At 43.5% G+C, this 13,261-nt stretch overlaps 1 protein-coding gene across 1 annotated transcript in view; it reads right to left on the reverse strand.

Moving 5' to 3' along the window:
- Nucleotides 1–2,871, reverse strand: part of DHX15 (DEAH-box helicase 15) — a 52,215-nt gene extending 49,344 nt beyond the window's left edge. Inside the window, exon 1 of the mRNA XM_082603876.1 lies at nt 2,635–2,871. Within this exon, the coding sequence (XP_082460002.1) occupies nt 2,635–2,705 (71 nt within the window). The 5' untranslated portion in view covers nt 2,706–2,871. The remainder of the gene's footprint in view (nt 1–2,634) is intronic.
- Between the last annotated feature and the right edge of the window lie 10,390 nt (nt 2,872–13,261).

Below are 13,261 nucleotides of genomic sequence, written 5' to 3' on the forward strand. Positions count from 1 at the left end.
AAAAAAATTCTTATCAGGCAGTAATATCAGAAACTAACATCAAAGTGAAAACTGTCCCTGTTTTCAAAAATTTTTTCCATATTTCAACAGTAAGTTGTCTTTTGGTTAGTAATTTTACACAGAAAATGTTGTGGGGAAAATGGAAAAAGGAATAAGGTCAGTATGTAACAGAAACCTTCAACTTCTCTACCTGTTTCCAAACTTGAAATATATCAAGAGTAAATAAAGCCATATATAGTTTGGGAGCATGAATTTGAGTAAAATCTCTCACTGAATTACCTTCCCTTCTGAGTAGCGGGGAAAATGGGACATCCATGTTTGGCAGTGGAGTTCACAAGACTGACAGGCCTACCTTCTCAGGTAAAACCACCTGTTACTTAGCAGGGCTTTAAAAAAAAAAAATCTACAAGATTGCATGACAGTCAACAAAGGTAACTTTTAAAATTAAATACGGAAAAAAAAACCCTAAGCACTAATAAACACTCCAAGCCCACTGCTAAAGAAAGTTCTATCAGAAATGACATTCAGGTGACATAGAAATGAGTATACAAATGTCTCTCCAAAATATCTCAGAACTTGAGCATTATTCCAAAGATGAACTCTCGTTCATTTACAGGTAGATGTCATATATAATATCCAAGAGAATCAAAAGGTCACCATCAAAGACTTAAAAAGTCCACATTTTTACTAAGGATGTCGGATTTGCAAGGAAAGGGGAACAAACCATGTACATATCATGTGCCCGCTAATCCCCAAAAAAAGCATTTAAATGGTGCACATACACACAAATATTAGTAAGTGAATTCATTCCTTCCCCGTATATTTTTTTCCAATCTGAATTCTGTGAGAGGCATTAGTTGCATCTTAGCCAGATGACAAGCAATTTATTTTTGCTGCACAGGAACAAAGAACCAAGTGTTCCCTACTTTACCAACCCATTGTAAATGTCATTAAAATAGGCTGTAATGACTCTTAACTACAGTCACAGTCTGTGTGCTGTATTGGAAAAAGCAACAGGCTAACATTGAAAATTAAAAGATAAAGGTTCTAGATCCACCTGTAAACTGTAAGGTTGCACAAGCCACCTTAACAACTCTGGGTCTCCATTTCTCATCCCTCGAGTGGAGCCGAGTATACTCTCTTTAAAGTCACTTCCAGCTCTAAGGAGCCTGTGACTTGTAGCTCAAATGTGCTAAAGTTCTGCTGTGTGTGCTGGGGTAAGGGAGAGAAAGCTGACATAGAACACCGTAAACTAAAAAATTTACACGATTAAACTGTTATATATTTATGCTTTCCATATTCAATATACGGAAAGCCACCAAAAAGTATACCCCATCCTGGCTTATACTCCCCAGACACAGACATCTCAATCAACCGAAAGGAAAGACTTTGAGTGAACAAAAGTTATACGGACTTGACAGTGATTCTGCACACGTACACACACAATAAAACGCAAAATTATGCAAAGTATTGAAGATATTCAGACTTTCATGTCTCTGCCTGAATTATCCAAATAAATCTCTGTACTTCAGGAACGAAAAGTACACACTGGACAAGAAATGATTTTGATGCAATTGCTAAGGTTAACTGTTAAATTCCTCTGCACCTTTAAGAAAAGGTAAGTAGAAAGGAATCCGAAACACCACGGGCGTGGTCTATTTCAACTCCAAAGCAACCTCCCGACGGCCGATATTTTGCCGTAAACACTAAAAACTTTTGAAAAGGGCCTTCTCATTTCAAAAGCTACCTAGGAACGAGGGCGGGGGAGGGACACAGAAAACAAGAATTTATTGGATAAAAAGAATGCCTTCTAATTGCTATCCCGGGGATGCCCAATAACTACTGTTTCGGCCAAAGCAGGAAATAAAGGAGATGGCGGGAGCGTGGGCAGAGAGCGGAAGTTTGCCTAGTATCTACTTTGAAGTGTTTGAATGGACCGAGGCACGCACTCTCCCGCCAAAGTATAAACTCCGCGGCTCCAAACCACCAGCCCTCCAGCCCATCAGGTATACTCCACGTTTTCCTTTCTCCCGGCTGGCCCTCTACTCTCCCCTCCCCCGAGAACTCTTCGTCCGCACGCCTCACTCTACTCCCAGCACCTCCACCCCAGCCTACACCAGAATCCACGCGCTTCGCTCACTTTCCGGCCTCCGCTTCTCCCCTTGCTGGGCGCCCAGCCGCCCCCCAAGGCCCTCTCCCCGACCCCGCTGGCTGAGAAGTACCTGGTGCCCTTGGAAACGATTACTCCCGCCGCGCCCTCCCCCACCCTCTCCCCAGGCTCCAGGCCTTTCCAGGAGCCCAGGCCACGAGGTCCGCGGTTCCCTCCCGTCCGCTCCCCTCGAAGTCAGTCTTGCTCGACTCCGCCCGGGGAGGAGGCACCCTACTGGCCACGACAGGCCTCTCCGCTCTCCCGACTGGGCCGGGCGGCCACCGCGCCACTCAGCTCCCCGCGCCCTTGCCGGGCCGAACGCCTGGGGGTCCGCTCTCCCGCGCCCCGCCGCCAGTGACCCGAGCCCAGAGGGAAACAAAAGGGTCGGGGCCCGTGGCCCGCTCGGCCTAGCCCTCCCTGGCCCGCTCCCGGCCGGGACCCCAACAAAGCCTGAGCTCCTGCCTCGCGCCCCCGGCCTGGCTTACCCATCGGTCCCCGCACGCTTCTTGCCGGAGGGGTAATCCTCCCCCAGGTCCAACCGGTGTCGCTTAGACATCTTCGGACTCTTCGAGCGGGCGGTTACGAAGGAAGAAACAAAGAGAACCTAGCGGCTCTATCGGTGCAGTCGAAGGCAGCTACAAAACTCTGGAGGACCCCCACCCCTCCCGCTACAACAGCCTACACCGTGCGGCCGGAACCAGGAGCTAAAATGGCGGCGGCGACGAGGGCTGGGCCTGCGCGCGCGCTTCCGCGGTATGCTGTGCGTGCGTGCGTGCGTGCGTACGTACGTACGTGCGTACGTGGTGCTCGCGCACGCATAGGAGGCGGGAACTCCAGCCCCGCCCACCGCCTCGTTGACCCGCCCTTCTTCCGCCCTCCGTCTGGCAGGCACATTCCGCCCTCTGGGCGGGTGCTAGGCGGGCTGGGCCCTTGGCCCCTTCACGGCCCTCTGATTTAGGAACTTGAGAGAAGAGGAAGTCTAATCCTAGTTAGGAAATCCTATCCATCTGTATTACCCTGGCATTAGGGGAATCTGAGACCCACAGAGGTTGAAAAACTAATCGAGATTATACAGCTGTTAAGGGACAGAGCCAGGATTGGTACCCAACTATAACTCCTGATCTAGCACTTGAAGCCACTGACCAGACATTCTCAATTGCAGTGAGGAAACTGAGGTGAGAAAATGTCAAGACTTAACACAATGCATTTTGCCTTTTTTTTTTAATGTTTATTTTATACTATAGTTGATTTAACAGTTTGCCACTTTTTACCAAGCACGGACAGATTGCACTCAACCTATTGATGTTTTTACTGGAATAGGGAAAATTGGCAGTAAGGGCGTAACTTTTTCCTGTGTGCATATTATGTGCTTCCACGGTGTTAACCGTACCTCTATTCTCATTCTTACAGTAACCTTGCAAAGTAGGTGTTATTTAATAGAAGTGGACACCAAGACTGAGAGAGGTTATGTCACACAGCCATTAGGGCTGTCCCTAAAGCCATAGCAAATTGTTGGGGCAGAATGACTTTATGACTTTTGTGACTCTCTCCCCCCAGAACCTATCTGCTTGCTCAGTTACATTCATTCCCAGAAGAAGCACACAAGAAAAAGATTTGTGAACCAACCCAAGCTGGGTGATCTATGTAGTTTGTGCAGTGGTCATTTGGATGCCCTGGAAGACCATATTAGGGTTCTTATCCAGTCCTCAGAATTGCAATCTCTAAGGTTAAATACAACTCTACAATTGCAGCCTATAAAGAGAATTCTTTTTTTTTTTGTACAAAATGCACATTCCAAAGTCAGCCCAAATAAAAGTGAGTATCTTCACTTATAAAATACCCAGTACAACTTTCTACCCTAAAAGTACATTAACAGCATATTGACTTTTGTTGGCGATCATGATGCATAATCACTGAATTGTAAACCTGGAAGGGTTTCCAGCTGATCTCTTTCTGCTTCATTTTTCAAATGAGGAAATCTAAGCCCTGTGATGACCAGGTTCACCAGTTAGTGTCAATGTCAGAATTAAAATCCAGATTTCACTCTCACATTTCCAGGCTCAGGTCTCCAGGTTCCCAGTTTGAGGGATACTATAAAGTGCTCTAAAATTTTGGAGAAACAATGAGGGAAAAGCTTAGAATCCTACCTGCAGAAATGCTCCACCCTAAGAGGCATCAGCCTGTCATAAATGAGCAAGGAAACTTGGTAAAGGAGGAACTGAAATCAAAGTGATAAGACTTCTTCCTTGGGTCTAGTGTATATTTAAAGAAAACTGTAACCTAATCAATTGTGTTGTGACCTGAATGACTGAAGAGAGGCTGTATTTCCCTAAGTATAGTGGCCTTTCTGGAATCTACAACAGGGGAGCAAAGGGCCAGAATCTGCCAGGATGTTTATACTCTCTGTGAGGAGGGGTAGAGTTCTGGATCTGAATGACTCATACTGGATTTTCAGGCAGAACGGTCCCTAGAATAGAGAAGAGCTATCCACCAGCTCCCCTACAGCTTCCCAGAACTGTTGCCAGAGGAGATTTCCTTTACTCTTACTCTACCAGACAACTCTCCAGTCTATTATTTGGTCTATGGCATGACTTTACTCACCTAGAGGGAATGTCTTATGCAGCTAACCAGCTCCAGGTGTCAAACCAGAGGTGTCTCCCAACCTAACTTAATAAATAATATTAGGTAACACATATAACACACACATATACTGGGTCCCGCACACTGTTTCTTATATATATATTAACCTATCAGATCCTTACAGAACTTTAAGCTGGGTGCTATGAGTTAGACTTCTTTACAGGTAAGGAAACTGATGCACCAAGAAGCTGAGTATTGTGGCCAAGATGACAGTTTTGGATTCATTCCAGAACAGTCTGTGTGCTTAAGGGGTACACAGTAGTGCTGCTGATAAGGAGGCATTCTTATTCCACATTATTCTCCTAGGGTTTCGTTATTGAGGATAAGTTTCCCCAGTCAGACAGACTCAATGTGAACTGATAAATTTCTACATTGTCAAAGGGGAGGACACGTTCACGGAGCTCTCAATGAACGGGTCAGGATTTAAAAGACTTGAACCCACTCTGTCTCCAGAGCCACGTGATTAACCACTGCACTTTGTCACTATTATCTATGCCTTAATTACTTCATTTACTTATTCACTCAACAAATATTTATTAAACTCCAATGCCAGGCATTGAATTAAGTGCTGGGAAAAAGAGAAGAACAAAATAGCCATAGTTCCTGCCTTCATGACACTTATCAGAGGGAGAGAGGCAGGCATTAAACAGATAAATACACAGGTAACTATATCTGGTAAGTGTTTTTAGGCCATGCAAAGGGAACAGGCACTGTGAGAGCATATAACAAGTGGCCCTCACCTAGATCGAAGGTTAGGGAAGACCTCTCTGAGAAAGGGACATTTAAACAAAGAGCAGAAAAAACAGTACAAATTGGTCAGGCAAAGAGGTAAGAAAACATTTCCAAGCAGAGGAAGCAGCCTGTGCAAAGGCCCTGAAACTTTCAAAATTCAGGTGCAATCCACAGACAGAGAGAGCATGAGTGCAATGAGATGAGGAAGACATGATCCTGCAGATGCAAGAGGGGGCCGTTTCACACAGAGCCTGAGTTGTCTGCTAAGGATATTAAGACTATCATTCCCAAGAGCAATAGGAAGACATCAAAAAGACTTAATTGGGAAAATATGATCACTTGTGAGGATTTGCCAGGATCAACCGGCCAATCTCTTTTTGAATTCTTTTTAGTTGCAAAATGCTTACAAATTCAAAACAATCTTCAGTAGTGCTTTTAATCACCCTGTCCTCCCTCTACCATTTAATAGAAACTGTAACAAAGTGTAGTGGGCACTATGACTTGCCATAGAAATTCTGCTTCAAGAATGAAAGACATCCCTCAGTTTCTAGGAGTGCTACTTGCAGACGGTACTCAACTGTCTGCTCCCTTCAGGAATTTCCTTGGTTAAAGAGAGCTGCCTGGGACTTCCCTGGTGGTCCAATGGTTAAGAATCTACCTTCCAGTGCAGGGGATGCAGGTTCAATCCCTGATCGCGGAACTAAGACCCCACATGCCGCAGGGCAACTAAGCACATGCACCGCAACTACTGAGCCCACACACTCTGGAGCCCACACACTACAGCTAGAGGAGCCCACACGCCACAACTACTGAGCCTGCACCCTCTGGAGCCCATGCTCCACAACTAGAGAGAAGCCCGTGTGCCAAACAAAGAGCCCAAACACTGCAACAAATGTCCTGCATGCTGCAACTAAGAAGCAACACAGCTAAATAAATAAAGAGAGCTTCTCAAGGGCAGCCTGAAGACATTGTGGAGGTATAAACACCTGATCCCTTTATGTAACTAGGAACAACCATGAGCTTTGGCGCATCAGAGCTCCCTGTGGGATCAGCTGAGGCTGTTATTATTTATGATGGTGTCTCTTGTACCACCATGCATTTTGGCCACTAACCACCCGGAGTTAGCTCAGATGCCATGATTTAAGGGCACAGTCTCCAGTAAGACTGTCCTTACTCCAGATGCCATCCACAAGCTCAGGGACCCACAGGCTACCTGTACTTCTGACCAACTGGCTACAAATTTGGGGTTTCCCACAACCTACTCAGGTTCAGTAATTTGCTGGAATAATGATTCACAGAACTCAAGAAAGTGCTATATTTATGATTACAATTTTATTATAAAGGATACAAATCAGAATCAGCCAAATGAAGAGATACATAGGGTAAAGCCTGGGGGGGTCCTAAACACAGAGCTTCTGTGCCCTCTCTCTGTGGAATTAGGACACGTCACCCTCCTGACACATCAAGGTGTTGTTCACAAACCAGGAAGCTCCACTGAGCTTCAGTGTCCTGAGTTTTTATTGGGGTTTCATTACACAGCCATAATTGATTGAATCACTGGCCCCATGATGGAACTCAATCTCCAGCCCCCTTCCCCTCCCTAGAGGTCCAGAACCTATGCTGATGTCACATGGCTGAAAGCCTCAACTCTTTTATCACATGGTTGGTCTTTCTGGCATGACCAACCCTCATCCTAAATCATCTCATTAGCATAAACTCAGGTGTGGTCCGAGGACCCACCATAAATAACAAACTCACTCCTATCCCATGGGAAATTCCAATGGTTTAGAAGTTGCCTCCCAGGAACCAGGGACAAAACCAGTCAAATTCTTTATTATACGACAGCATCACAGCCTAATTTTTCCCTCTGTCTGATCCTACTTTTATGCCTTTCCTTCCACTAGTGTACTCCTTAATAAACTCCCAGAACACTAATCTTTGCTTCAGAGTCTACTTTTCATGGAACCTGACCTAAAAGCTTTGGTGCCAGGAATGGTCCAAGAAAGAAGACACTATGATTGAATGTTGGAGTTGGCCACCAATTTCATTGGCTGGCAATGAATCAGTGGCAGGTGGAACATAGCTACCACAAGAAAGCAGGGCAATTGTTAAAGCTTTCAACTGTGGTGTACTGGGCAAGATCAGGCACTGTTGCCAAAGTATAGGGGAAATAGTATCTATTCTGTAAGACCATTGGGATTTGATTGGCTATTGCTAAGTAGACTTGATACTTTGAAGAGAGATAATGAAAGGCTGAGTATGATTAATCTGCAAGTCAAAGCTCAGTATGAAAGCCAGAAGATCTTCTGGAAGCATGTAAAGAGGTTCTCATCTCCTGCAGTGGGAAGACAGAGAAAACTGAGGACAGAACCCAGGACTTAACTGTAACAGTAACAGAAAGCCAAGTGGAAACTTCCAAAGAATATTAAACTCTCCATTTAGGCAGGCATGATATTTCAAGAGTAGATCCCTGTTTGGGAAAGAGTGGGACTCTGACACATGGAATGAGGACATTTAGGTCAATATACATGAAAAATCTTGAACCCTAAATTCTCTACAACCTGCTGAGTCTGCCAAAATGCCCCACTACTTCCTATTAAAAGCTAGTGCTCCTTCCTTGTGAGATAATGAGAGGCCTTCTGTGCAAGATAACATGCACTTCCCTCAGGATGCACCCCCCACATTACCTGCTGATCACTAGGCAATGATTAGAATTAAGTCACGATATATGATATTCCACAGACATTCTAAGGCTGATAATATTGGAAAGCAACCCCAAAGAAGTTGTAGAACCTACGCAACAAGTACCAACAGAAACCAGGGTAGTATGCATGTGATTGAATTCTGAAGGTTCTGGATAAAAAGAGAAGAGGGAGGCGGAACATAAAGTCCAATGAGGGAGAATTTATCTATTTGGGTGTACTCTCCCAGGATACGGGTTCGCACAAGAACCCCAGATGATGGCGTGAACACACTCAAGATGTCATCTAGAAGCATGGCAAAAACAATGGCCCAAACTACATCAAGTAAGGTAGAAATGCCAGAACTGCTGTGGTTGACAGTGTAAGGGGAGATTAAACAGCTCAGGTAAGTGAACATGCTAGAGCGAAAATACTTACATAAAGCTGGAAAACTCAGCAGATGAATATATTCCACAGAAAAGTTCAGAGGATACACCACTTAGCAAATCAAAAAGGAATTTCTGGTGAGAGGCATCATCATCACTCATAAATTCAGTGGTGGCTGTCATCGTACTCCAGGGCTGAAGATAGAAGATGACATTTCAGAGCTGGACTTCCTGAGAGAGGTAGAGGTGATAGCACCCTGTAACACAGAGGTCTTATGGTGGCATTTAAACATCCGAAACCAAGTGGATGCTATAAGGTAGGAGTGCAGTCAAGGGGGCCTGACCCACAGAATTATGGAGATGGTAAATAGAACAAGGCATCTAAGGCAAAATAGATGGACAACCATCAAAGGAAGTCCTCAATCTGAACAACCAATATAAATCAAGGATGCAAGATCAGGAGGTTAAAGAAAGTTGCCCCAGTGAAAATTTGCCCAGTTTCTGGACCTGAACTATGTCAAAAACCAAATTCTTCACACTGAGTAAAACAAAGCAGAAAGATGAGTTTATTGAAAGGCTTTTGACCTGCAAGGTGAGACACTCAGGGCTACCAGAGCAATGAATTCTGAGTTGCTCACAGACAAAAGGGTTTTTTTGGGGGGGCGGTAAATGCAGAAGTTATTTGGATTTTTCAGCTGATTGGTTGCCTGGTGGTCTTCTTCCTTATTTTGATCAGGGGAACAAGGAAATCCAAAGATGGCATGAATAGACTTGGCATTTGGGGACTGGCCCGCATCCTCTGCTGATTTCTGAGAAGAGCTGTAAATTCCTGCAACTTATGTTAGGTAAAGTTAAGTTTCATTTTTCTTTAATGAACCTGAATTAGCCAACTCCATTTTGTCCCTAACATAAGTGACTCCATTTTAGTTTTGGGTTTACAACCAGTTTTTGGACCTGGAATACATTAATTAAGGGAGAAATATGTTCCTAGGAGAAAGAACTCTACAACACCATAACAGTGTATTCAGTAGTCATTCCCCGAGTCCTTTCCTTAATGGATCTGTAGCCATTTGCTTATGTAGCCATACACTGGGGAAAAGAGAGTACCCAAACATTTCAAGGACAATTGCATATAGAACCTGAACTGACATTGACACTGAGAGATTCCAAGTGCCTGTATGGACTCCGTTAGAGTGGGGGCAGATGGGAGCCTGGAATGGAGGTCTGGCCCAGGTCCAGCTTGTAGCAGTTTTCCTGGATCCTCAAACACACCCACTTGTCATGTCCCCAGTCCATAAATGTATCAATACACTTAAGAATAGACATCCTTGGTAGTTTGCACAACCCCCCATATTGAATTTTTGGCCTGTAAGGAGTAAGAGCTATCATAGTGGGGAATGCCAAGTAAAGGCTTATGAAACCATCCCCCCCATCTCAGCCAAGATACTAAATAAAGAACAACCTGGGGAGGAATTTCCACTTACACCGCCAGCATGTAAAGAGCTTAGAAGTTATCACTCCCGTTCTTAGAAGAAAAGGCTGAACAAACTGAAAGCCCTTGGCTTTTCTTGAAACCATTAGAAAACTGAGGTTGCAGGGTAAACTGCCACCCTGAACTCTGGAGAGACAGGCAAGTTCAAAGAGTCATAGCAAAGATGTGATTACCTGGAGCAGAAGCCACTGGAGCCATACCTGGTTGGAATGCTCACCTCACTGGTCATTTTGACAAATTGCTAATGGCTGAGTGGAGACTATCTAGAGAGTGAAAAACTCTTGTGGGCCTCGGTCTTAGGTGGGCTTTCACACTCCAGTGGGTTTTACCTCCAGGAATCCCACCAAGTTTTCACAATAAAGAGCCAAGAAAGATACTCTTGTGGCTCCGGAAGAGATGGGGAAGAGCAACCATTGTGAAATATGCCCAGAACATTCTCCATAGCAAGAACTTACTTTCCAGGAGGGAAAAAGGCTCTTACCAGAGCCTTCCCACCTGGCTGGAGGGAATTTCTCCCACTCCAACCCCTTCTAGCCTTCCTGTTTTATCTAAGAGCGTAAAAAAAAAAAAAAAAAAAAAAGCTAAGAAAGGCTTGTGAAGGTCACAGCTCAGGAACACAGGCCCATTAAAAGATAGATTCAGTGATAAGATTAGAGAACACATCCCCTGCCCACTCCTTACCACCACCCCAGCAGGGCTCCAGTGTAACAGTACAACACGATTAGCACTGAAAGAGCTGCAAGATGAGGACTCAAACCGAGGATGATTCCGTAGGGAAACCATAGCCAACCTGGAAGACTAAACAAGGACAACAGAGGAATTTGACACCTCTAGCACCTACAGGTACAGTAAACATTCAACACAGCCCAACTTCTGCCAGACTAACATAAAACCTCACACTAAAGACCTACTGTTTACTTCAGCCCCTGTTACCCAATACATCATGCTGGCTTTCAAGAGAAAATTACAAGGCTTGCTTAAAAAACCAGAGAAAACATAGTCTGAAGAGACAAAGCAAGTACTGGAACCAGAATCAGATATGACACAGATTTTGGGATTATCAGACAGGGAATTTAAAATAACTCTGATTAGTATGCTAAGGGCTTTAATGGAAAAAGTGGATAACGTGCAAGAGCGGATTAACATAAGCAGGGTAATACAAGTAGAGAAGTGGAAACTCTAACAAAAGAATGAAAAGGAAATGTTAAAAGTAAAAAACATTGTAACAGAAATGAAGAATGCCTTGCAAAAAATATTAACAGAAGTTCTTCAGGGAAAAGGAAATGATATAGGTCAGAAACTCAGATCTACATAAAGAATGGAAGAGTATTAGAGAAGGAATAAAAGTAAAATAAAATCTTTTATTTTATTTTATTTATATTTTATTATAGCAAATGGATAAGTTAAATGAATGACAGCAATGTTATAAGGGATGCGAGGGAGGAATTGGAGATATTCTGAGTTACCTGCAATAACTTAGTATGCATGAAGCAGTGTAATGTGATTTGAAGATGGACTTAGATAAGTTAAAATGTATATTGAAAAGTCTAAGCCTACCACTAAGTTTTTTTGGAAGTATAATTGATATGCTAAGAGAGGAGATAAGATGAATTCATATAAAATGTTCAATTAAAACCTGAGAAGGCAGAAAAATAGGAGGTGAAAAATGAAACAAAGAACAATTGCAATGAATAGAAAACAGTTACAAAATCAACTGAAGGAAACAACAAGAAACAAACAACCCACTTAAAAAAATGGGTAAAGGACTTGAATAGACATTTCTCAAAAAAAAGATATACAGATGCCCAATAAACACATAAAAAGATGCTCAACATCACTAATCATTAGGGAAATGCAAATCAAAATCACAATAAGAAATCACTTCTACACCTGTTAGGATGCCAATTATAAAAACAAAAAAACAGAATATAACAAGTGTGGGACTTCCCTGGTGGCACAGTGGATAAGACTCATTGCTCCCAATGCAGGGGGCCTGGGTTCAATCCCTGGTCAGGGAAGATCCCACATGCATGCCACGACTAGGAGTTCACATGCCACAACTAAAGAGCACACCTGCCACAACTAAGGAGCCCACATACTGCATCTAAGGAGCCCCCCCGCTGAAACTAAGACCTGGTGCAACCAAATAAATAAATAAATAAATATTTTCCAAAAAAAAAGAAAGAAGCACATGGTGTCCAGGTGGCTCTTAAAAAAAAAAAAAGAATATAACAAGTGTTGGCAAGAAATTGAAACACTTGTGCATTGCTGTTGGGAATGTAAAATGGTGCAGCCACCATGGAAAACAGTATGACGAGTACTCCAAAAATTAAACATAGAATTACCATATGATTCAGCTGTTCCTCTTCTGGGTATATATGCAAAACAACTGAAAGCAGGGACTTGAACAGACATTTGTACATCCATGTTCATAGCAACATTATTTCACAATAGCCACAAGGTGGAAATAACCCAAATGTTCATTGATAGATGAATGGACAGAGAAAATCTGGTTTATATATACAATGGAATTTTATTTAACCTTAATAAGCCATGAAAATCAGACCGTCTATAATATAGATGAATCTTGAAGACATTATGCTGAGTGAAATGAGATGTGGCGATTAATGGCGGTGGAGGTTGCACAGCAATTTGAATGTACTAAATGCCTCCGAACTGGACACTCACGAATGGCTGAAACAGTGAATTCCGTGTTATACATTCATCCTTGGTATTTGAGGGGGAGTAGTTCCAGGATCCCTGTGGCTACCAAAATCCACAGATGCTCAAATCCCTTATATAAAATGGTGTAATATCTGCATATAACCTACGCAATCCTCCCGAATATTTTATTTATTTAATTAATTAATTTAAACCAATGCTAATTTTTAAAAATTTATTTATTTATTTTGTTTTTTGTTGTGTTGGGTCTCTGGTCACTGCGCGTGGGCTTTCTCTAGTTGCGGTGAGCAGGGGCTACTCTTCATTGCGGTGCATGGGCTTCTCATTGCGGTGGCTTCTCTTGCTGTGGAGCACAGGCTCTAGGTGCACGGGTTGTCACTAGTTGGGGCACGCAGGCTCAGTAGTTGTGTCTCACGGGCTCTAGAGCGCAGGCTCAGTAGTTGTGGCTCACGGGCTTAGTTGCTCCATGGCATGTGGGATCTTCCTGGACCAGGGCTTG

This window comes from Mesoplodon mirus (assembly GCF_964341445.2).
Source record: "Mesoplodon mirus genome assembly, chromosome: 2".
Classification (NCBI taxonomy): Eukaryota; Metazoa; Chordata; class Mammalia; order Artiodactyla; family Ziphiidae; genus Mesoplodon; species Mesoplodon mirus.